This window comes from Rhinoraja longicauda, chromosome 10, assembly GCF_053455715.1.
Source record: "Rhinoraja longicauda isolate Sanriku21f chromosome 10, sRhiLon1.1, whole genome shotgun sequence".
Taxonomy (NCBI): Eukaryota; Metazoa; Chordata; class Chondrichthyes; order Rajiformes; family Arhynchobatidae; genus Rhinoraja; species Rhinoraja longicauda.
In genome coordinates, this window is record NC_135962.1 from 17189044 (window position 1) to 17213522 (window position 24479).

At 44.1% G+C, this 24479-nt stretch overlaps 1 protein-coding gene across 4 annotated transcripts in view; it reads left to right on the forward strand.

Annotated features, from left to right (window-relative positions):
* The window catches only part of slc10a1 (solute carrier family 10 member 1), a 95553-nt gene that overhangs the window by 60279 nt on the left and 10795 nt on the right, over positions 1 to 24479 (forward strand). Inside the window, exons 1-3 of one of the 4 annotated variants that reach the window (XM_078406272.1) lie at positions 15166 to 15261; positions 19347 to 19802; positions 22592 to 22793. In XM_078406272.1, the coding sequence (XP_078262398.1) occupies positions 19405 to 19802; positions 22592 to 22793 (600 nt within the window). In that variant the 5' untranslated portion in view covers positions 15166 to 15261; positions 19347 to 19404. Of the gene's footprint in view, positions 1 to 15165; positions 15262 to 15438; positions 15720 to 19338; positions 19803 to 22591; positions 22794 to 24479 lie in introns of those variants that run through there. The other 3 variants (XM_078406271.1, XM_078406270.1, XM_078406268.1) reach the window with 3 other exon arrangements.

Consider the following 24479-nt stretch of genomic DNA (forward strand, 5'->3'; position numbering starts at 1 on the left):
TTCGTCCCACACTCCAAAGATGTGCTGGTTTGTAGGTTAATTATCCTCTGTAAACTGCCCCTAGTGTGTGTAGATTGCAAAATTGGGATAACTTAGAACTAGTGTATGGGTGGTCATTGGTCAGCGCAAACTCGGTGGGCCGAACGGCCTGTTTCTGTACTGTATCTCTAAAATAAGCTAAACTAAACTAAATAGGATGAATGGGATCATTCGGGGAGTTGGCATGGACCTAACTGGTCGAATTACCTCTTTCCATGTTGTATTTGTAAAGGCCCTGTCCCAGTTAGGCGTTTTTTAAGGCGATTGCCGGCGATTGTTATAATCGTAGCAGGTCGCCGAAAAAACATCGACTGGATCGCCCTACAACAATGTCCACAACAAGCTACAACAACCTACCACCTAGCCAACGTCAAGCTACAGCAAGCTACCGACAACTGGCGACCCAATCGTCGCAAGTAGAACATCCACCGACGACCGCACCTACGACAACCTACCACCACAGAGGCGACAACTTACGACAATCAAAGTCAACCTACGTTCACCCGCGACAAGCTACAACCCTGAAGACTGAAGACATCTGAAGACAATTCACGTTTCACCCACTTTCCCTATAAAAGGGGGTGTACGGTAGGGTTTCCAATCATTCTGCATCATGACTATTTGAAAGTGATGCCATGAGAAACTACTCTGAAATACAATAACTTCATACATCAATTTTCCGTCAAAATGTCAAGAATTTCCTTTATTGATATTCAAACAAATTTTTTTTAAATGTTGATAAGAACATACAACAGTGCATACAAAAATATTGTAATAAACTTCAATAGATCTCAATAAACCTCAAACTTCAAACTTTAAAATTCAAACTTTAAACAGAATACAAGTACAAAAACATGCAAAACCTAACATCATTTATGGACACATTACACTGATGGGTGATCAGATCAAGTCCACACTTGGAATTCACCGAAGTCAGCACCGGCGACAACCTACGTCACCTGGTGACAACCTGGCAACAACCTACGTCACCTGGTGACAACCTGGCAACAACCTACGACAGCGCCCATCTCAGGAGACGCCAAGCTGCGCTCATTGACGTCAAAATAACAGTCGCCGAATTTTTTTTAACATTTGCGAAATCTAGCGGTGACCAGAAAAACGCTACGACTCATTGGAGACTACTCACGACCATACATGCGACCGTGTGGTGACAGCCTAGTCACCTGTAGTCACCTAAAAAATCGCCAGTGGGACAGGGGCTTAAGTCAAATAACAAAACAGAAAGCAAACAGCAACGACAAGAGCAAGCACAATTGCTTTTGATTAGTCAGGTAGATAGTGAAAGGGAAGCAAGGAACTGTGACAGAAATACATTCTGAAGATGTTTTCTGCTCAAGTCTCTCTGTCATTCTATTTGCTTCCAACAAGAACTGTTGAAGGGTGCAATGTTTTAAAATGGAAGCTTTGATTCGTCAGTTAAATTTTTTAGTGTGGTTACAATGTCACAATTGTTGAAAACTGTCCTGCTGTCTGAGTATTATTCATTTCCCAGGAATTCACTCGTGCAGTTTCTGCAAGATCTATTGCCCAATTTTAGTATGTCTTTTTAAAATTGGCTTTGTACTCGCCATATTTCATTTGCTGTAACTGTTTATGTTGTAAACATAACAGTAACTCCATCAGAAAGTAAAAAGTTCAGTCTATTCGAACAGTCTATTCGAACAGGATGGTACAGGAACATGCACTTCGGCCCACTATGTTTACACTATGTTTACACTGTTTAAATGATCCAAAAACCTCTAAAGTCCCACTATCGTATCTGCTTCCACCACCCCTCTGGCAGTGTGAATGACACTCATCACTCTCAAAAGCCTAGCCTAGCCTAGCCCAGCCCTATCTATCTATCTATCTATCTATCTATCTATCTATCTATCTATCTATCTATCTATCTATCTATCTATCTATCTATCTATCTATCTATCTATCTATCTGTCTATCTATCTATCTATCTATCTATCTATCTATCTATCTATCTATCTATCTATCTATCTATCTATCTCTAAAACTCTCATCTTGTTGGTATGTCAGTTTGCTTGATCCTGAAATATAGCCAAAACGGTACATGATAGCATGACAATTTTAGGCCCACCTTACTCACCATTGTCCTGGGGTGGGCTGGAGGAAGTTTCATTCAAATTGGTATTATATTTCTAAAGTTATTCACATTTGAAAGTTTAAAAAATCACTTTTCCATCTCCCCTGGCCGTCAGACGCGTTTGACGTCACAATGGGAACCCAACGGGTCTGCGCTTGCGCAATTGGGGCCAGTTGATCTGATACTTACGTAAGATGGCCGCCGGATCCGCGCGTGCGCAGAACAAACGGGTCCGCGCCTGCGCAGTTTCGTTCAAATTGGTGTTATATTTTAAAAGTTCTTGACATTTTAAACTTTAATAAATCCCTTAAATCCCTTTTCCACTTGCCGTGCCCAAGATGGCCTCCGGGGGACCAAGATGGCCTCCGGGGGCGGGACCCGCCCGAGTGACGGGAGTGGCGGCCAATGAGGAGGGGGGAGGAGAGTGGAAGAGGCAGGACCCGCCATGATGACCGTCCGGGGCCGGTGTGAGTGGCTCCCTCAGGAGAGGTTTGGACCCAACTGGTCCACCCTATTCTAGTCTCCTTTAAACTTTTCCTCTCTCATCTCAAAGTTGTGCCCTCTAGTATTTGGCATTTCCACCCTGAATTCGTTTTGAAGAAGAAAGCAACATACTCACATTAGACACAAAATGCTGGAGTAATTCAGTGAGACAGACAGCATCTCGGGAGAGAAGGCATCTCGGGTGCGAACTTTCCTTCACCCATTCCTTCTCTCCAGGGATGATGCCTGTCTCGCTGAGTTACTCCAGCATTTTGTGTCTACCTTTGGTTTAAACCAGCATCTGCAGTTCCTTCCTACTCATGTTACCCCCGCTCATCTGCCACTTTTTTCACTTTCACTTTTGTGACTTTCAAATACTGACCAAATACAGTTGCAACAAAGTGCCTGTAGAGTTGCAGCCACTAAAAATGTCATTGTTCCATTTCCGGTTCTCATGACAATTAAACACTCTTTGCTCTTGACTACAAATCTCTTTTAAGGTGCCAACAGTCTCTTCCTTCACCACCTTGTCAGGCAAGGCATTTTTATACCTTTAAATATGTGAAATAGTGTTCTTCATGTCACCTTTGAATAGCTCCATCAATAGCTGTGGAGTAGTGGTGGGGGGGGGGGGGGGGGGAGGGTGGCGGGGGTTGGTACAAGCTGCTTCTGCAGAGGAACATGAGCATGAATGCACACAATATGAAAGCAAATAGACCGAACACCGAAAATGTAACTTTCGTGACTCTGGTATCTACTTGAAATTTGGCACAGATTTAGATCAAATATAATTGAGAAGGAATTCATAACTCGTCAGCGCAAAAAGTTGCACACTAATTAATTAAGCTAATTTGAAAAAGATAGGTAAAAGTTGACATTACAGATGTAACATAGAAACATAGAAAATAGCTGCAGGAGGAGGCCATTCGGCCCTTTGAGCCAGCACAGCCATTCATTGTGATCATGGCTGATCATCCACAATCAATAACCCATGCCTGCCTTCTCCCCATATCCCTTGATTCCACTAGCCCCTAGAGCTCTATCTAACTCTCTCTTATTCATCCAGTGATTTGGCCTCCACTGCCCTCTGTGGCAGAGAATTCCACAAATTCACAACTCTCTGGGTGAAAAGGTTCCTTCTCACCTCAGTTTTAAATGGCCTCCCCATTATTCTTTACGTAACGATCTGTCTCGGTGGATGCCAGCCAGTCCAAAGGGGTTTAGCAGGGGCAGTCTACTGTGGAAATAATGCCTTCTGATACCGAGTTGATTTACCCTGTCCCTTTCGATTCTGCTGCCAGATATCACAGCTCCCAGATGCAAAACTATTTTTTTTATCCCAATGCCTTGCAGGAATACATGTCACCACACTGGCAATGGCCTTGATAGCTGACCTTCTCGAACTGCTGTCTTATACCGCGCGGCTGAGTGATCCGGAGCTCATGACTGCAGTGGCAGGGGAGGGCAATGGATTCGCTAGAAAGGACAAGCAAGCAGGGTGGGGGTAGGCAGGGCCGTCTTTACAGCATTATGGGCCCCGGGCAAAGCAGTGTACTGGGGCCCCTACGACAACTACTCACAGGAATAAAAATGTAAATGGTCGATAAAATTAAACATCCCCCTTTCCCCAGCACCCCCATTTCCCCCAATCTCTCTTCCCCCCACCACCAACCCCCACCTTTGCTGTCCTCCTCCCCAGTCCCACTCTGCCTCCTCCCACCCCCACTCTCTCCTCCTCCCACCCTCCCCGTCGCCCCCACCGTTACTCTCCCCCACCCCCCTTTCCCTACCAGCCCCCCCCCCCCTGTCGTGCCGGCGAAAAGCACTTACCGAAAAGCACTTAGCGATGGACTTAGGGTGCTACATTGTTGCGAAAAGCACTTACAGATCGCTGTGAGAAGCACTTAGGGATGGGAAAGCAAAGCACTTAGGGAGCTAATTGTTGCGAAACAGATCGCTGTGAGAAGCACTTAGGGATGGAAAATGTTGTGAAAAAAACACTGGGACCGAAAATGTTGCGAAAAAAGCACTTATTGAACCTACATTTTTAAAGTAGTATTTATTTATTGCAAGTCACTTAACATACACAGATCAGCATGGGGCCCCTATGCTCGTGGGGCCCCGGGCAAGTGCCCATCAGGCCCATGCGTTAAGACGGCCCTGGGGGTAGGGAGAGGAAAGTGGTACTTTCTCGTTTTATAAACATGTATTACAACTTCTATTGCAAAAAGGAAGCTCCGTGCAAAGTGATGTTACCGTAACTGGAACACAGAGACATAACAAGAGAGAAACACAATTACTAATACCTCCTCAGACCAAAATGAGTCACATCAACAAATTTGGGCAAACCGAGCAGCTTTTCCAGACCAATAGAATAGAAGCTTGTGTAGGAAGGAACTGCAGATGCTGGTTTAAACCGCATCAACAGGGTACTGATTGTGGATGATCAGCCATGACCACAGTGAATGGCGGTGCTGGCTCGAAGGGCCGAATGGCCTACTCCTGCACCTATTGTCTATTATTTATTGTCTATTATGATAGACACAAAAAACTGGAGTAACTCAGCGGGACAGGCAGCATCTCTGGGGAGAAGGAATGGGTATTGTTTCGGATCAAGACCCTTCTTCAGACTAGAAGCTTACATGCTTGTCGCAGTAACAACGAATGCATGCAAGAGTTGTGCACATGGTATTGGAGGTAGGGTACTGACATGGATAGAAAATTGGTTGACAGACAGAAAGCAAAGAGTGGGGATAAATGGGTCCCTTTCAGAATGGCACGCAGTGACTAGTGGGGTACCGCAAGGCTTGGTGCTGGGACCACAGCTATTCACAATACACATTAATGACTTGGATGAAGGGATTAAAAGTACCATTAGCAAATTTGCAGATGATACAAAGCTGGGTGGTAGTGCGAATAGTGAGGCAGATGCTATGAGGTTGCAGGGTGACTTGGACAGGTTGTGTGAGTGGGCGGATGCATGGCAGATGCAGTTTAATGTGGATAAGTGTGAGGTTATCCACTTTGGTGGTAAGAATAGGAAGGGAGATTATTATCTGAATGGTGTCAAGTTAGGAAAAGGGGACGTACAACGAGATCTGGGTGTCCTAGTGCATCAGTCACTGAAAGGAAGCATGCAGGTACAGCAGGCAATGAAGAAAGCCAATGGAATGATGGCCTTCATAACAAGAGGAGTAAAGAGGTCCTTCTGCAGTTGTACAGGGCCCTAGTGAGACCGCACCTGGAGTACTGTGTGCAGTTTTGGTCTCCAAATTTGAGGAAGGATATTCTTGCTATTGAGGGCGTGCAGCATAGGTTTACTAGGTTAATCCCCGGAATGGCAGGACTGTCATATGTTGAAAGACTGGAGCGACTAGGCTTGTATACACTGGAATTTAGAAGGATGAGAGGGGATCTTATCGAAACATATAAGATTATTAAGGGGTTGGACACGTTAGAGGCAGGAAACATGTTCCCAATGTTGGGGGAGTCCAGAACCAGGGGCCACAGTTTAAGAATAATGGGTAGGCCATTTATAACGGAGATGAGGGAAAAAAATCAGTCAGAGAGTTGTAAATCTGTGGAATTCTCTGCCTCAGAAGGCAGTGGAGGCCAGTTCTCTGAATGCATTCAAGAGAGAGCGAGATAGAGCTCTTAAGGATAGCGGAGTCAGGGGGTATGGGGAGAAGGCAGGAATGGGGTACTGATTGAGAATGATCAGCCATGATCACATTGAATGGTGGTGCTGGCTCGAAGGGCCAAATGGCCTCCTCCTGCACCTATTGTCTATTGTCTATTGTCTAACCGTTTTTACGGCTTAACTTGCCGCTGAGAGCTCACTTTGTCCTTTCCCACGTACCAATTAGGCAAAAAATTCAAGAAAAGCATAACGTTAGCAGAAATGATTTGAACGCTTACGTTACCACAACAAAAGTGGGTGAAATTTAGTAAGAGTAATTCTGAAAGTATTGTGTTGACGTTTGCTATGGTGAATTGGAAGTCATGCATATGCTGCTCTAAGTATGCTTTGTTTCCAGTTGCATTTAATATCAGGTCATATGATTTTTTTTGGAAAGCAATGCCTATTTGAATGTGAAAAATTGTTTTAAAATTATATTCGTGTAAGATAAGCCAACTTCGAGCCAGTTTTAAAACTAGTTCAAAATTTAAAAAAATTAATAATAATTTTGCACTTTCCAATCCCTCAAAGTTCAGTGCAGTGAATAAACAGTCAGTGATAGACTCTAAATGCTGGAGTAACTCAGCGGGATGGGCACCATCTCTGGAGATAAGGAATGGGTGACGTTTCAGGTCGAGACCCTTCTTCAGACCCGTTGAGTTGCTCCAGCATTTTGTGTCTACCTTCGATTTAAACCAGCATCTGCAGTTCTTTCCTAAACACTCAATAGTGCTGAGCTAATGACTGAAAGATCATTACTCTACTTCTTACAACTAACATCCTCACTGGGTCACTCTATTAAGGTTACAGTAGTTTTTTATAAACAGTTGTGCCTAGCACCAGTCATCTGGAGCACGACTCACTCGCACTCCAAAGACGTACAGGTATGTAGGTTAATTGGCTGGGTAAATGTAAAAATTGTCCCTAGTGGGTGTAGGATAGTGTTAATGTGCGGGGATCGCTGGGCGGCACGGACTTGGAGGGCCGAAAAGGCCTGTTTCCAGCTGTATATATATATGATATGACCCGTGTAACATACATTGCAACAATTCTCCTCTTTAAATTGAGAATGATCCATTTAAGACATTATTGTGGTTTGCCTCGCTCTTTAGTTTTTTTTAAAATCGTAAACCATACTCTCAGTATTTTGCTAATGTCGACAGATCTCAGTAGCAGACATGTGCTCCAGGAATCAAGAGAGGTGACAGGATACAACATGACTCCAGAGAGGATTCAGGATATTCAGACTGCTAAAATCTAAACTGTAGGCGCCAGTATCACTTCTGTAAATTTAATTTGGAAAATTACGAAAAGCCAAGAAAGTGGTATTTAGACTCTTTTTTTTGTCTGTGGCTTCTGTCAATGATTCCTCCAATGAACCCCAATGGTTTACATTGGCGGCATTCCAAAATGCCAATTAGTTTATCATTTTCAGCGAAAATTGACTTTTCTTTATTATTCGAATTAGGTACAATGATAAATGCAATTAAGACATAACTGGCATCTTATGGGTTTATTTACTCCTAACCTGTGCTTTAACCCCTCGTTAAACTTATTTTCATTAATTGTGAAGCAATCGGATGGTGAATGGTTAATAAGCGAATGGTTAATAAAGTGTATCTATTGCACTTAGCTGGACCATCGTTAGAAATCGCAACCGATACTGTAGTCTTCACAAGGAAGAGGGGGAGAGCACTATATTACTACACCTCATTTCATGATGTTACAAACTAAATGCAATGACTTTGCTATGGGTTTCGACGACATGTATTGCACAGTGGACCAAAGAACCTTCCTCAAAATCCTCCGTCACACTGGCATCAGACGAAATCCTCTCCACCATCATCCCAGTGGGCTCCCTGCTTAGCTAGCCTGAAACAAAGCACATGATTGCTCAATTGGCGTCCGACTCAATGTCAAACGTGCTTTGGTTGGACAATTACTACTCGGAAAATTGACAAGATTTTGGAGGGTTTTTCCATATTTTAAAAATATGTGCAGGTTTTGTTCTTGACGAGTTTCAGATATAATTTCTATAATATTTTTACACAATATGTTATAAATACAGGTAGATATGGGATGTGGGTCACGACATGAAACGAAAAGGCACCTCGGCCCACAGTCTAAAACTCGGAATCATGTTCCAGAAGTAGAACAGCGATGGCTGAAGGCCTTGCAGCAGCTTGGGGGTCGACGAGATCAGTTGCTGCTCCAGAGGACCGCGCACACGGCTGGACTTTGGAAATGGCGTCAAAACCTGGTCACTCTTGCATGCGGTCTCAGTGGATTATATGCACTTATGATCATATGAACTTATGTCCTCCTCTGGTTCTGAGACATACACACATACACACATACACACATATTGCTAAATGGGGATTGTGCTTATGTATGGCAGTACTTTTCTGAACTATATGCAAAAGAAAATTCACTGTGCGTTTGCACATGACAATAAAGCACCATTGACCATTTTTTGTGAGTGTGTGTGTGTTTGTGTACGTTTCTGTATGTGTGTGTGTGTGTGTGTGTGTGTGTGTGTGTGTGTGTGTGTGTGTGTGTGTGTGTGTGTGTGTGTGTGTGTGTGTGTGTGTGTGTGTGTGTGTGCGCGTTGTGTGTTTGTGTGCGTGTGTATATTTGTGTGTGTGTGTGTCTCAAAACCAGAGGAGGACATTTATGTTCACAAGATCATAAGTTCGAGGAGCAGAATTAGCCCATTCAGCCCATCAAGTCCACTCTGCCATTCAATAATGGCTGATCTATCTTTCCCTTTCCTTGAAGAAATCCCCTTTCCCTTTCCGGTCTTCTCCCCATAACCCCCAACAACCTTGCTGATCAACAAATATCCCTCCAGTCCATTGGTATTATACTTGCTCCGGAAAGAGAGGTATTATCGGAGAAAATCAACAAGAGATGAAGAACCCTGAGCTTATGCAAAGCGACTATTCATCAAAAAGCAGAACAGGACAAGACAGGCTGTATAATGTAGCAAGTTAATGTAGCAAGTTAGGTAGCTGGAGATGATTGGGCAAGACTTTGCACAAGTAGTGTCAGATTTCTTGCACTATCTTGTTATTTCTTCAAGGAAACGTGTCATTGAATGCACAGCCAACTCAGCTTTTCTGCCATTGGAGGAAGAGACGAGATGCAGCAACTGTCACCCAGATGGTTCACAAATCCGTAACTCCTGCCGCCTGATCCACTGGCCTGTTCATGGTGATCCCCTTCAGTACTTCCTCCCTGCCCATGTAAGACATCAGAAGTACTGAGCCGAGAGGACCTAGTTTGTCTCTCAGGAGGGCTTTCCCTGACAAAAGCACTAACCTTCCTTGAGCAGCAGTTTTATATTTTAGAAACAAGGAACTGCCGTTCTCCGGTTCCTCTGGTTCCTCTGGTTCTTAAGAATCCTGACCCGGAACGTCAACTATCCACGTTCTCCAGAGATGCTTCCTGGTCCGCTGATTTACCCCAGCACTTTGTTTAGTTTAGTTTAGAGATACAGAGTGGAAACAGGCCCTTCAGCCCACCGAGTCTATGCTGACCAGCGATCCCCGCAAACTAACGCTACCCTACACACACTAGGAACAATTTACACTTATACCAAGCCAATTAACCTGCAAACCTGTAAGTCTTTGGAGTGTGGGAGGAAACCAAAGATCTCAGAGAAAACCCATGTGGTCATAGGCAGAACGTACAAACTCCGTACAGACGGCGCCCGTAGTCAGGATTGAACCCGGGTCTCCAGCGCCGCAAGTCCTGTAAGGCAGCAACTCTACCGCTGCACCTCCTGCATGCCTAGTTTCATGTGTCTAGTTTTATGTGTCTAGTTTTATGTTTTTTCTGTTTTGACGCAGCAGTTTTGATACAAATGAGTGGTTGATAGGTCATATCAGAAGGCAGGATAACAGTCAACCACATTGTCGCAAGATAAAAAAACAAGAAAAATGCTGGAAATATTGCAGATACTCTGAATCTGAATAGACAATAGGTGCAGGAGGAGGCCATTCGGCCCTTCAAGCCAGCACCGCCATTCAATGTGATCATGGCTGATCATTCTCAATCAGTACCTGCCTTCTCCCCATACCCCCTGACTCCGCTATCCTTAAGAGCTCTATCCAGCTCTCTCTTGAATGCATTCATAGAATTGGCCTCCACTGCCTTCTGAGGCAGAGAATTCCACAGATTCACAACTCTCTGACTGAAAAAGCTTTTCCTCGTCTCAGTTCTAAATGGCCTACCCCTTAATTCTTAAACTGTGGCCCCTTGTTCTGGACTCCCCCAACATTGGGAACATGTTTCCTGCCTCTAACGTGTCCAACCCCTTAATAATCTTATACGTTTCGATAAGATCTCCTCTCATCCTTCTAAATTCCAGTGTATACAAGCCTAGTCGCTCCAGTCTTTCAACATACGACAGTCCCGCCATTCCGGGAATTAACCTAGTAAACCTACGCTGCACGCCCTCAATAGCAAGAATATCCTTCCTCAAATTTGGAGACCAAAACTGCACACAGTACTCCAGGTGCGGTCTCACTAGGGCCCTGTACAACTGCAGAAGGACCTCTTTGCTCCTATACTCAACTCCTCTTGTTATGAAGGCCAACATTCCATTGGCTTTCTTCACTGCCTGCTGTACCTGCATGCTTCCTTTCAGTGACTGATGCACTAGGACACCCAGATCTCGTTGTACGTCCCCTGTTCCTAACTTGACACCATTCAGATAATACTCTGCCTTCCTATTCTTACCACCAAAGTGGATAACCTCACACTTATCCACATTAAACAAGTAAGAACAGAAAATGTTGGGAATACTGAACAGGTCAGCCAGCATCCGTAGAGGGAGAAACGGGATTAACATCTCAGGACAGTGACCTAACATCAGAACTGGAAAATGGGATAACATACGTTTAAAATTGCAGAGAGGGCAAGAGATAAACTTAGAGAAGGAAAAGAAGAATTCTGTTTAATACCATGGCTTACATGTCTTTGAATTTTACTTCCAGCAGAAAGTAAATAATCCTTGTTGGCCTGGCCATGTGAGAATGATGCAGCATGCACAACTCTAACTGGAGACCCTCGGACTATCTTTCATCAGACTTTACTGGGCTTTGTCTTGCACTAAACATTATTTTCTTCATCCTGTACCTGTACACTGTGAGTAGCTTGATTGTAATCATAATTTTGATTGTAATTACAGTCTTTCAGCTGACTGGATAGCACACATCAAAAAAGCTTTTAGTGTACCTTGGTACATATGACAATAGTAAACTGAACCAAACTAAACTAAACTTAAACAACACTTCCTGTCAGTGAAGATAGCAAGTAGAACACAGAAACCCCAGGCGATGTTTCCATTCTGCTCTACAACTGGTTATTTTTGCACGACTTCAAAATCTGCAGGCATTCTCCCACAAAAAAGGACATGGTTCTGGATGATTCTCAAGCACCAGCTAGTTTACTTTGCATGCCAGATTCGTTGTTTTGTTTCCTGTAAGTAAAACTGGTTGGAGTTATGCCCCAGGGGACAGAACAGTGAAGCACTGTCAACCAGCCCCATAACAAATTCTGGGCCAGAGACTTAACCTGGTGTGAGGCACAGTCTGGCTCAAAGGCATTCTAAATACAAGGGAATTGCCCACAGCAGGGACAATACTTTTAAAAATCAAAGCCTCACAAGTTCTTCCTGACTTTAATATTGTGATGTCTTCTTAGTAAAGTGGAAACTTCTTTTATATGTTCACATAAATGTCTGGTGAACACCTGGCTTTAAACAAAGATGCCCCATCTTCTCACAATAGTGCCATGCACCAATGCATTTCACTGTCAGATTTTTTTTTGGTATGGTTCTTTATTTGTCACAGGTAGGGTGAAATTAATTTTATTATACAATTCAATTCAAATGTTATTATCCTTTGGATTATTCTTCATCTGTTACCAACATTTTCCTGAAGATTCTGTGAGACTGATTTCTAACTTGCTGTCTGAGTGTAAAAGCACATGGTTTGGCCATCCTCTGAATTCATAGCCAACCTGGTTCTGTAACTTCCTCCAGCCCTACAACCAAATATCAGCCTAGTAATTGCTTTCCTGTCTTTTAGTGGCGTTAACTCAACCTCATAGGTCCATTCTGATGAAACATACTGGAGCGTCTTGACAGGATGGATGTGGAGAGGATGTTTACTCTTGTGGGCGGCACAGTGGCACAGTGTTAGAGTTACTGCCTTGCAGCGCCAGAGACCCAGGTTCGATCCTGACCGCGGGTGCTGCCTTTACAGAGTTTGCACGTTCTCTCTGTGACCTTGTGGGTTTTCTCCAGGTGCTCCCAATTTCCTCCCACATTCCACAGACATGCAGGTTTGTAGGTAAATTGTCCCTAGAGTGTAACTAGTGTAAGGGTGATCACTGGTCAGCGTAAAATCGGTGGACGGAACAGCCAGTTTCCACACTATATCTCTAAACTAAGCTAATGAAACCCAAACGAGGGGCTGCCATTACAAAATATTGTAATTTACTTTAAACAATGATGAGGGGAGTTTTTTTCTCACGTGATTTTGAGTCTTAAAAGGAGCTTCCTCCTCAAAGGATGGTGGAATAATGTACAGCACACAAACAGGCCCCTTTTGCCCACCTCATTCATGACAACCATGATGCCTATCCACTCTAATCCCATTTGCCTGCATTAGGACTATACCTCTCGACACCAGTGTGCATCCATCATACGCACCGAGACCGGAACAATGTATATCTGATGTGTCGATAGACAAATTGTAATGGCTCCAGATCATTACGGACACAGCAATTGATTTGCATTGTAACCAACATCATGAAGCACTTCACCACAATAGACATGAGTGGTAGCAGTCAGCGACCATTGAGGCTTGTCACCTGCTCTTCGTGGGCACCGGGATTATGGATGTCCTTTTGAAGCTAGTGAGGACCTAAGACCTTAGTAATGAGAGGTTGAAGATATCCACAAAAACTCCAACTACTTAGTCCACACAGGTTTTAAGAATGCGACCAGGAACCCAATTAAAGGTGACATCAAGGTAAAATTTTGGAAGTACTTCAAGTGAAAGTAGATACGATTTTAATAATCAGAGTATGAGGGCTCTGGGAAATGGGCACTGAGGAGTATTTGAGGTCTAAGCTAGATGAACCATAATCATGTTAGAAGGTGGGAGTGGTGGCTTACTACCACTCCGATTTTGTTATGTTCTCATATCTTTGTATGAATTTCCTGTCACAGAAAGCAGTGGAAGCAAAATTGGCAAATGGATACAAAAGATGAACATAGAAAGATTCCCAGACAAAATTCCCCAACAGAGTATCGGAAGAACTGATGCAGAAGAGTAGCCATGTATTGAATGGTGTAACAGGCTCTCTCCTATTTTTCTTTTCTAAACAGCCTAGTGTGGACAATGAAGATAGAGGATAGTGTGCACACTTAGTGTCTTGCCCCAAACAATCTCAGTGATCAGCCAAAACATTATGACCACTGACAGGCAAAGTGAATAACATTGATTATCTTGTTACAATCGCACCTGTCAAGGGGTGGGATATATATTAGGCAGCAAGTAAACAGTCAGTTCTTGAAGTTGATGTGTTGGATGCAGGAGAAATGGGCAGGAGTAAGGACCTGAGCGACTTTGACAAGGGCCAAATTGTTATGGCCAGACGACTGGGTCAGAGCATCTCTGAAACGGCAAAGCTTGTGGGATGCTCCCGGTCAGCAGTGGTGAGTACCTACCGACAGTGGTCCGAGGAGGGACAAACCACAAACCGGCGACAGGATGTTGGGCGCCCAAGGCTCATTGATGCGCGAGGGCAACGAAGGCTATCCCAATAGACAATAGGTGCAGGAGTAGACCATTCGGCCCTTTGAGCCAGCACCACCATTCAATGTGATCATGGCTGATCATTCTCAATCAGTACCCCGTTCCTGCTTTCTCCCCATACCCCCTGACTCCGCTATCCTCAAGAGCTCTATCTAGCTCTCTCTTTAATGCATTCAGAGAATTGGCCTCCACTGCCTTCAGAGGCAGAGAATTGCACAGATTCACAACTCTCTGACTGAAAAAGTTTTTCCTCATCTCCATTCTAAATGGCCTACCCGATCCCATCTGGTCCGAACCGACAGAAGGTCTACAAGTCACAGAAAATGTTAATGGTGGTCACGGGAGGAATGCATCCCAATACACAGTGCATCACACATCACATCATATAGGACTGCACATGGTGGACCAACAGCATATTAGGCAGGTGGTCATAACGTTTTGGCTCATCAGGTCATAATGTTTTGGCTTATTGGTGTATGCCCTAATATGGACCAAGAGCCAAGTTCCAGTATGGACCAGTTGATGTCCAAGTGTGGTGATATGCCCAGAAGGAGCTGGAAGGCATGGCTTAATGTGGACAAGTAGACGTGGGTCGGTGTGAGTGAGTAGTTATGTTCCAGTGAGGACTCAATGTCCCTGTGTCGACTACGTTTCGCATTAGAAATTGAAGGAAGAGGAAAGAAAGAATGTTCAAATCTAGAATAACTTGCAAAATTGTTGCCAAAAATGTTCTATTTTGTTCTCTGGCATTTTGAGTCATGTGTGCAGTGAATTGGATTTGTGGCAGGTGAACACATTTTTTTGTTTTCCATGCCTTTCCCAATTAATTCAATTGAAATGTTGCACTTAAGAACAGTTAAGTAGGCGTCCAAACAAAATGCAGAATAACTGGTCCTTTGTTACTATTCAAACACCAGACTGAATGGAATTTCTAAAAGACTCTCATTAGTACCCAGAGCCTGAAGTAAAATAAAACATTACCATAGGAACCTCATTCAGCCACAGCTTAGAAGACGACGAAGGCGGCACGGTAGCGCAGCAGTAGAGTTGCTGCTTTACAGCGAATGCAGCGCCGGAGACTCAGGTTCGATCCTGACTACGGGTGCTGCACTGTAAGGAGTTTGTACGTTCTCCCCGTGACCTGCGTGGGTTTTCTCCGAGATCTTCGGTTTCCTCCCACACTCCAAAGACGTACAGGTATGTAGGTTAATTGGCTGGGTAAATGTAAAAATTGTCCCTAGTGGGTGTAGGATAGTGTTAATGTACGGGGATCGCTGGGCGGCACGGACTTGGTGGGCCGAAAAGTCCTGTTTCCGGCTGTATATATATGATATGATATGATATGACTTCCTGCAAATACTTGAAGGAGATACCCTGAAAAACCAGCTCTTAATAATAATAATAATGCATTTTATTTATATAGCGCTTTTCATATACTCAAAGACGCTTTACAGAGATTTTGAGAACATAGGGAAATGAATAAATAGATAAATAAGTAAATAAATAAATGAACAGAGAAAGGAGACAGAAGGGGAGGTGACTTTCAGTGGTTGAAGGCAGTACTGAACAGGTGAGACTTCAGCGATGTTTTGAATGTGGTGAGTGTGGAGGAGTCTCTAACGGTTTGGGGTAGTGAGTTCCATAGGGTGGGAGCAGCGATGGAGAAAGCCCTGTCCCCCCAGGATCTGAGTTTGGTCCGGATGTGGGGGGATAGGAGATTGGCAGCGGCAAAGCGGAGGGTGCAGGTGGGAGTGTGCCTGTGGAGGAGGTCGGTCAGGTAGGATGGGGCCAGGTTATGGAGGACTTTGTAGGTTATGAGGAGGATTTTGTACTGGATTCTCTGGGGGATGGGGAACCAGTGGAGTTTATAAAGGACGGGGGTGATATGGTCACGGATCGAGGTGTGTGTGAGAAGACGGGCAGCGGAGTTTTGAATGTATTGAAGTTTATTGATGATTTTTGAGGGTGCGCCATAGAGGAGGCTGTTGCAGTAGTCCAGACGGGAGGTGATGAAGGCGTGGATGAGGGTTTCTGCAGCTGTGGAGGAGAGGGATGGACGGAGACGGGCAATGTTTTTGAGGTGGAAGAAGGCTGTCTTTGTGATGTGTTTGATGTGTTTGTCGAAGGAGAGGGTTTGATCAAGGATGATTCCAAGATTCCGGATGTGAGGTGAGGTGGATACTGGGAGACCATCAATGTTGAGGATGAAGTTTTGGGTGGATTTGGTGAGCGTTTTTGGACCAATGATGATGATTTCAGATTTGTTGCAATTGAGTTTGAGGAAGTTTGATTGAAGCCAAGATTTTATTTCAGTGATGCAGTTTGTCAGTGTAGAGTGTGTGGTGGGGGAGATTGACTTGGTGGAGATGAGGAGCTGGATATCATCGGCGAAGCAGTGGAAGTTGAGACCATGACGGCGGATTAATTGACCAAGGGGGAACAGGTAGAGGATGAAGAGGAGGGGGCCAAGGACTGAGCCTTGGGGGACACCTTGTGGGAGGGGAGCGGTGGGGGATTTACAGTTGTTAATGGAGATGAACTGGTGTCTGTCAGAGAGGTAAGATTTGAACCAGGATAGGGCTGTGCCGGTGATGTTAAGGGAGGTTTCAAGTCGGGTGAGGAGAATGGAGTGATTTATGGTGTCAAAGGCGGCGCTGAGGTCAAGTAGGATGAGGAAGTTGAGGTTGCCAGCGTCGGAGAAGAGAATGTCGTGTGATTTTGAGGAGCGCAGTTTCAGTACAGTGGTTTGAGCGGAATCCGGATTGGAAAGTTTCATACAGGTTATTGGTAGAGAGGTGGTGTTTGAGTTGGGAAGCTACAGCACGTTCCAAAACTTTGGACAGAAAGGGTAGGTTGGAGATTGGTCTGAAGTTGTTTGGGGTGTCAGGGTTTAGACCAGGTTTTTTCAGAATGGGGGTGACAGCAGCGATTTTGAGGGATGGCGGGACGATGCCAGTGGACAGGGAGGAGTTTATTGTTGCAGTGATAAGTGGAGAGAGAGCAGGAAGGCAGGCCTTGACAAAGCTGGAGGGGATGGGGTCCAGAGAGCAGGTGGCAGTTTTTATTCCTGTGAAGAGGTCAGAGAGGTCGGTGGTGGAGATTGGGGAGAACTGAGGCAGGGGCTGACAGGATAAGGGGGGGCAGGTGGTTTGAGGGGGAGCAGGTGCGTTGGTGGTTAAGGTGCTGTAGATGTTGTCTATTTTGCTTTGGAAGAATGAAAGGAAAGTGGTGCATTTGTCAACTGTGAATGATTGGGAGATGGTGTCCAGGGGGCTGAGGAGTTTGTTTATTGTAGAGAAGAGTGTTTTTGGGTTTCCGGAGCCAGAGTGAATTATTTGAGAGTAGTAGGTGGAGTGGGCGCGGGAGAGGGCATCTTTATAGTGCTGTATGTGGTCTTTGTAGGCTTGGGAGTGAATTGTGAGACCTGTTTTGTTGCGGAGTCTTTCAAGTTGGCGGGCATGAGTTTTCATCACGCGGAGCTCAGGGGTAAACCAGGGAGCAGAGTGGGTGAAGGAAACTGTTTTGGTTTTTATAGGTGCAAGCTGGTCGAGGCAGGAGGAGAGAGTGCGGTTGTAGTAGTCAGTGAGGTCAGAGGGGCTGTGGAGGTCAACGAAGGGAGAGGCGGACATTATTTCAGAGAGGGAGGATGAGAGCGAGGTAGGTGAAACAGAGTTCAGCTTGCGGAAGTTGATTTTGCATTTTTGCTTTGGAGCTGGGGTGGGAATGTTGACAGACATGGTGATGGCTAAGTGATCAGAGAGGGTGGGGTCGGAGCCAGAGAGGTGATGTAGATTTAGTCCAGTGGAGCAGACAAGGTCCAGAATGTGCCCACGGTTATGGGTGGGAAAATTGACGTGTTGAGTGAGGTTAAAGCAGTTGAGTATTTCAGTGAAGTCAGCGGTTATTGTGGAGTCAGTGGAGTCCATATGGATGTTGAAATCACCGAGGAGGAGGATTGAGGGGGAGAGAGAACAGAACTGGGTCAGAAAGTCAGAGAAGTCAGAAAGGAATGATGGGTGTGGTTTGGGAGGGCGGTAGACAACTGCCATGACTAATTTTGTGTGGCCAGAGAGTTTGAAAGCCAGGTGTTCAAATGAAGGAGCAGATGAAATGGAGATGAGGTTGATCTTGAAGTCCTGTCGGTGAATTACGGCAATCCCACCACCTCGGCCTTCCGAGCGTGGTTTATTGATGTAGGAGTATCCGTTGGGTGTAGTGAGGTTGAGTGGGAGGTAATCCAGAGGTTGTTGCCAGGTTTCTGTCAGACAGAGGAAGTCCAGTTTATTTTCCAGGATGAAGTCATTCAGAATGAGGCTTTTATTGTTGAGGGATCGGATGTTGAGCAGAGTGAGCTTCATGTTGCTTTGTGTGGTGTGGATGGACACGGGTGATTTAGCCAGGGCTTGTAGACAGGGGGCACGCTCGTGTGCGTTGTTGTGATGATGTAATGGACGAGTGGAAGTCCAATCAGTTGACCAGAGTGCAGGGATGGAGTGACCGGTCTGGGAGTAGACAAACTTGTGACCGGAGCCTCTGTGGATGTATTTGGGTCGTCGTAGAAGTCCGTGGTTGATGATGGCAGAGATGCATGGCGGAGTGGAGTGGTTGTTGAGCTGGAGCAGCCTCGCAGCAAAGTACTTCAGTGCCATGCCAGGCAGGAGCGAAGGAGCATAGAGCCCAGAGAGATCAAAACGTCAAAACAGCAGGCACAACAGGCTGATCCAGAGCAAGGCCTATGAGGATCGAGGAAGCTGAGCAGCCTGAGGGTTAATAGGGAGCTGAGGATGTGCAGGCAAGCAGGCAGCCAGGCAGCTGTTAGCGTTAGCGGTAGCGTTAGCGTTAGCGTTTGCGAGTTGATGACTGCAGCGCTAGCTGTCAGGTAACCCACAGGGGAGCAGTCCAAGCCAGCAGAGACAGGAGCACAGACAGGAGTGAGAGGTCCAAGGGTGCGGAGTCCAAGGGTGCGGAGGCAGCGGTGGAAGAGCTGGGCAGATGATACCAGGTCAAGCAGAAGGATTTGTTTAAGCAGAGGGATTTTTGCAAGCTGAGAAAATCTTTTCAAAAACGGCAAAATTAATACAAAAAGAGAAGTGGTGAGAAGCGGCGAACAAACAACGCCAGCGTCCTCTCACGTCACTTCCGGTAATGCCATTAATGCCATTAATGTTCTGAATACTTCATATCTGGAGGGTATTAGCTTCTCGGTTACCAAGCAGAAAACATTTTGGAATAATGCAAGAATTCTTGGAGTGAAAATGAACAACACCGACAAGGAGTACTTGTGGAAGGGGACTTGCAATGGCAACTCAACACCTGGTGTAAACATAACATTGGAATGGATGGACGGAGCCATGGGAAAGGCAATAGATCAAGTCATCAGTGTCATTTCAGTCATCATTTTGTTCATCACGATGATCTCCTTGGGCTGCACCATGGAAATATCAAGGATTAAAGTTTACATCTCAAAGCCAAAGGGAATCCTGATTGCATTGGTTTCTCAATACGGGATTATGCCCTTAACTGCCTTCAGCCTCACCAAGGTATTCAAACTGTCTTCCATTGAAGCTATCTCAATCCTGATCTGTGCCTGCTGTCCCGGTGGAACCATTTCCAATATCTTCTCACTTGCACTGAATGGAGATATGAATCTCAGGTAAGAAACAGTTAGTCAACTTTTCGAAGGTTTTGTGAGCATGTAACTAATTTCTGGCAAAATCAGAATATTGGGAAACTATGTTGTATCAGGTGTTTTGCAGATTTGCTACCTTGCTTTCACTGAAGACCTGTTTAAACTCAAAATCCAAAATATGCAGATGCAAGAACTCTGAAATAAAAGCAGAAAGTGCTGGAAATACTTAGTAGGTCAGGCAGCATCTATGGGAGAGAAACTACTAACGCTTCTGGTTGAAGACTCTGTCAGATTTAAATGGTGCTGTCCATTTGACCACTTACAGCATTTTTCTTTATGGTAAAGTAATAGACTCTTAATGATATAGCTAATGGGCGGCATGATGGCGTATCGGGAGAGTTGCTGCCTTACAGCGCCAGAAACCCAGGTTCGATCCTGACTATGGGTGTTGTCTGTACGGAGTTTGTACATTCTCCCTGTGTCCTGCATGGGTTTTCTCCAAGATCTTCGGTTTCCTCCCACACTCCAAAGACGTACAAGTTTGTAGATTAATTGGCTTGGTATAAATTTTAAAAATTGTCCCTAGTGCGTGTAAGATAGCGTTAGTGTGCGGGGATCGCTGGTCGTCATGGACTCGATGGGCCAAAGGGCCTGTTTCTGCGCTGTATCTTTAAACTAAACTAAACTAAAATAAGCTCTTTGGCCCACTGAGTCCATGCCTTCTGTTATATTCATCAAACCTCCCCAGACACTATCATTCACGTACACACTATCTGACTACCCATTTGGAAATGCAATGACTTCGTTTAACAACACTTCTGAAAGCATCTTTACATGAACACTCATTTAAAAAGCCAGCTTTTCTTATTTTCTTTATAACTTTGTTGTAGTTTGACATAATCCCCCACCACAACAACAAAAGCATAATTATTTTGTTTGATCGTGGCATCATTGTTATAGCAAATGAAATATTTGCTTTTCCTCAACCCAAGTAAAATATGCCAAATATAATTTTTCAAGGGATACTGTCCCTTTAAATTCAAACACTTGCTAAAGACAGCATTTAACAATAATGAACAGTCAAATTAACCACACACCAACAGCAGCCCTGTGTCTGATGATGAAAAATGTTAACAGTACAACAAATACCATACCATTAAATTATCACTTAGTGCCTTGAAGTGTCTTTTGTTTCCCCTCTATTGTCCACTGTTTTAAATGTAAAATTGGATTCAAGTACCGTCTCTGTGTGAAATAGAATAACAGGATAATAATGAGAACTTAATTTGATCCTAGTTTTACAGAGATTCACTCCATCTCTTTTATTTTTATATCTCCATTTTAAATTCCCAAGCCCACATTCATAAGAAAATTGCCAAGATAAATTTATTGCATTGCGTTTACTCTTCCGCCAATTCACACAACAGTGCCTCTATAGTGAAGGTAGCCATAAAATGCTGGAGTAACTCAGCGGGACAGGCAGCATCTCTGGAAAGAAGGAATGGGTGACGTTTTGGATTGAGACAACTTCTTCAGACTAGCTAGGGATAAAGGAAATGAGAGATATAGACAATGTCAAGTCAAATCAAGTCAAGTTTATTTGTCACATACACATAAATGTGCAGTGAAATGAAAGATTACCCACAGTCCAACAATAAGAACAATAAAAATAAGCAATAACACACACAATCAAACAAAAAGAAACATCCATCACAGTGAGTCTCCTCCAGTCACCTTCTCACTGTGATGGAAGGCCAGAATGTCTTTTCTCTTCCCCGCCGTCTTCTCCCGCGGTCAGGCTGTTGAATTTGCCATGTAGAGAGATAAAGAACAATGAATGAAAGATATGCCTCTATAGTTCTGGAGTGGCATTACAGTGTGCTGCCGGTAATTCTCATTTGGCTGTCAGCACCATTTTGCTACAAACTATGATCATAGACCAATAGTCATCTACCTCAGAAACAAGTCGTTTATTCCACAGAATCTGCGCCAATCATTTTATTCTTCCTAGATTCTCATTAACCCTCCCCACATTTTGCCATTCACATACGCACAATCTTACTGAAGAAACTAGGAACTGCAGATGCTGAATTACAAAAGAAACAGACACAATGTGCTGGAGTAACTCCGATTATAGAGTCTTAAAGTCATAGAGGCTTCTTCTTCTTCTTGCGTTTGAGGCAGCAGAAGTTATGAAGCTGCTTCTGCTGTCTGTTTGTTGTCGTTCGCCTGACTGAGGTCAGTTGACAGGGCTCACCACGGAGAGGTCAACAACGTGAGCCCCAAGTCATAAAGGCATAGTGTGTGGAAACAGGCCCTTCAGCCCAACTTGCCCTCACCGACCAAATTATACCATCTACACTGGTCCCACCTGCCTGCGTTTGGCCCACATCCCTCTAAACCAGCAGAAGCCAATTAACCTACAAATATGCAAGTTTTTGAAATGTAGGAGGAAACCTGGATAAAATCCTTGTGGTCACAGGGAGAACGTACAAACTCTGCACAGAATGTTGGACTAACTCGTCTAGAGCAGATAAGGTTAAAGTAGCAGTCAGTGTGAGTAGAACTGAAACCTTTTGGAAAATAGTCAGAGACAACATATGGATACACTGGTGGATTGACTTAAAAGCACCCTATCAATACAAGCTCCTTCTAAATCCATGGACTTGTATCAAATAGTTATAACAGGAAGTAGTCCTGTAACACAGCTCGCACTGAGTGAATAGATCAACCTTACCCATCATGTACTTTTTGAACCAACAACTAAATTGCCTTTGCTTGATCTAAGCTTTCTGATGTTGTTTTCCTTGCAGTATTGTGATGACCACATGTTCTACTACACTGGCGCTTGGCATGATGCCCCTCCTTCTTTATCTCTACTGCAACGGCCTGTCACTAGTTAATAAAGTGCCATACAAAGCGATTTCCATAACCCTCGTCTCAACGCTCATTCCTTGCAGCATAGGCATTTTTCTCAATCACAGATATCCGCAGTATTCAAGGACCATAACCAAGGTAGGATATTGCCGTATTTATTACTTTGGTTTGTTTTCTGTAGCGTTCCAAGGTTCCTTGGTTTTCAGTTGATCTTTTCGGCAGCCCTTTCCTGATTTCTTGGTGCCTATGAATGTGTGACTCTATGACTCAGTGACTCTGATGCCACTGCCCCCCTTGTTTCTCATGGTCTTGCCATGTACACAGATGTATACAATTCACAGAAGCTATAGCAAAGATCAAGATCAACCAGTCCATGTTGATGTTTGCCCGCAATACCCATTAATCATTCACTCTACGTGAACCCTTTTATCAAGTCCCCTCAGCTCATTTCCATTTATCCTCTTTTCGTATGCTGTTTTGAATTTTTGCATGCTCTCCCTTCAGTCCTCAATACCTGGAAATTAACCCTCTTTTCACACTGTTTCTTGTGAAAAAGTATTCCCTGTGCCAATTGTTTTACATCTGTCACCATTAAAATCTTGACTTTGCAACTATTGGAAACTGCCTCATCTTATCTTTCAAACCTTTTCCACATGTATTAATCGTGCAGTAATTTGTGGCATTCTGAAAGAGAGTTAATGTTTTCATTTCTTTCGTTGCTATGCTACATGTCATGCTGTATCTCAGTGAATCTGCAGTGAAGCCTCTCAATGGCCCCTGTATCCTTCCTTCCTGCATTCTGTACCCCAGTCCTTCACACACCACTCCAAGCCCTTTTCAAATTAGAGATATAATCACTATCTTGATTTTTACTTCTTGATCTTTTAGAATATTTTGTACCTTTCAGTTTAATTTAGTTTAATTTATTATTGTCACGTGTACCAAGCTACAGTGAAAAGCTTTTGCTTGTGTCTCGAAAGACAGACTATATACATGAATACAATCAAGCTGTCCACAGTACAAAGACAAAGGATAAACTGTACAACATTTAGTGCAAAAATATAACAGTAGTCTGATAAAGTCCAATTAAGAAGGTTCAAAAGTTTCTAATGAGGTGTATCAGAGGTCAGGACTGCACTCTAGCTGATGAGATCACCATTCAGTTGCCTGATGACAGTTGGGAAGAAATTGTTCCTAACTGTCTAAGGTATACTTAGAATTAAATTAGCTCCTTCCACAACCTTCCCAACCCAAGCTGTTGATGTACTTTGGGTTTTTTGTTCTTTGAGTTTGGATATGGATTGTACTTTGTGCACTATTTACAAAATGTGCTGCAGTTATTCATTTTGGTTATTCAAGTAGAACCTCCCAACCCACAACTTTACCACCAAGCTCACAGCAGGTTCATGATAAAATCATATTCATCTCCAAGCCACAAACCACTCTGAAGTGGAAATCTATCACTGTTGAATCATTGCCAGATCAAAAACTTACAACTCCCTAAACAACAGTGCTAGGGAAGAGCTGCAATGGTTCAAGAAGATAGCTCACCACCAACTCCTCAAAGGCAAATGGAGATCGCCAATGACTGCTGATTAGCTTTGTTTAGTTTAGAGATGCAACGTGGAAACAGGCCCTTCAGGCCACCGAGTCCGCGCCGATCAGTGATCCCCACACACTAACACTATCCTACACACACACCAGGGACAATTAACAACTTTACCAAAGCCAATTAATCTACAAACCTGTACGTTTTTGGAGTGTGGGAGGAAACCGGAGCACCCGGTGAAAACCCATGCAGGACACGGAGAGAATGTACAAACT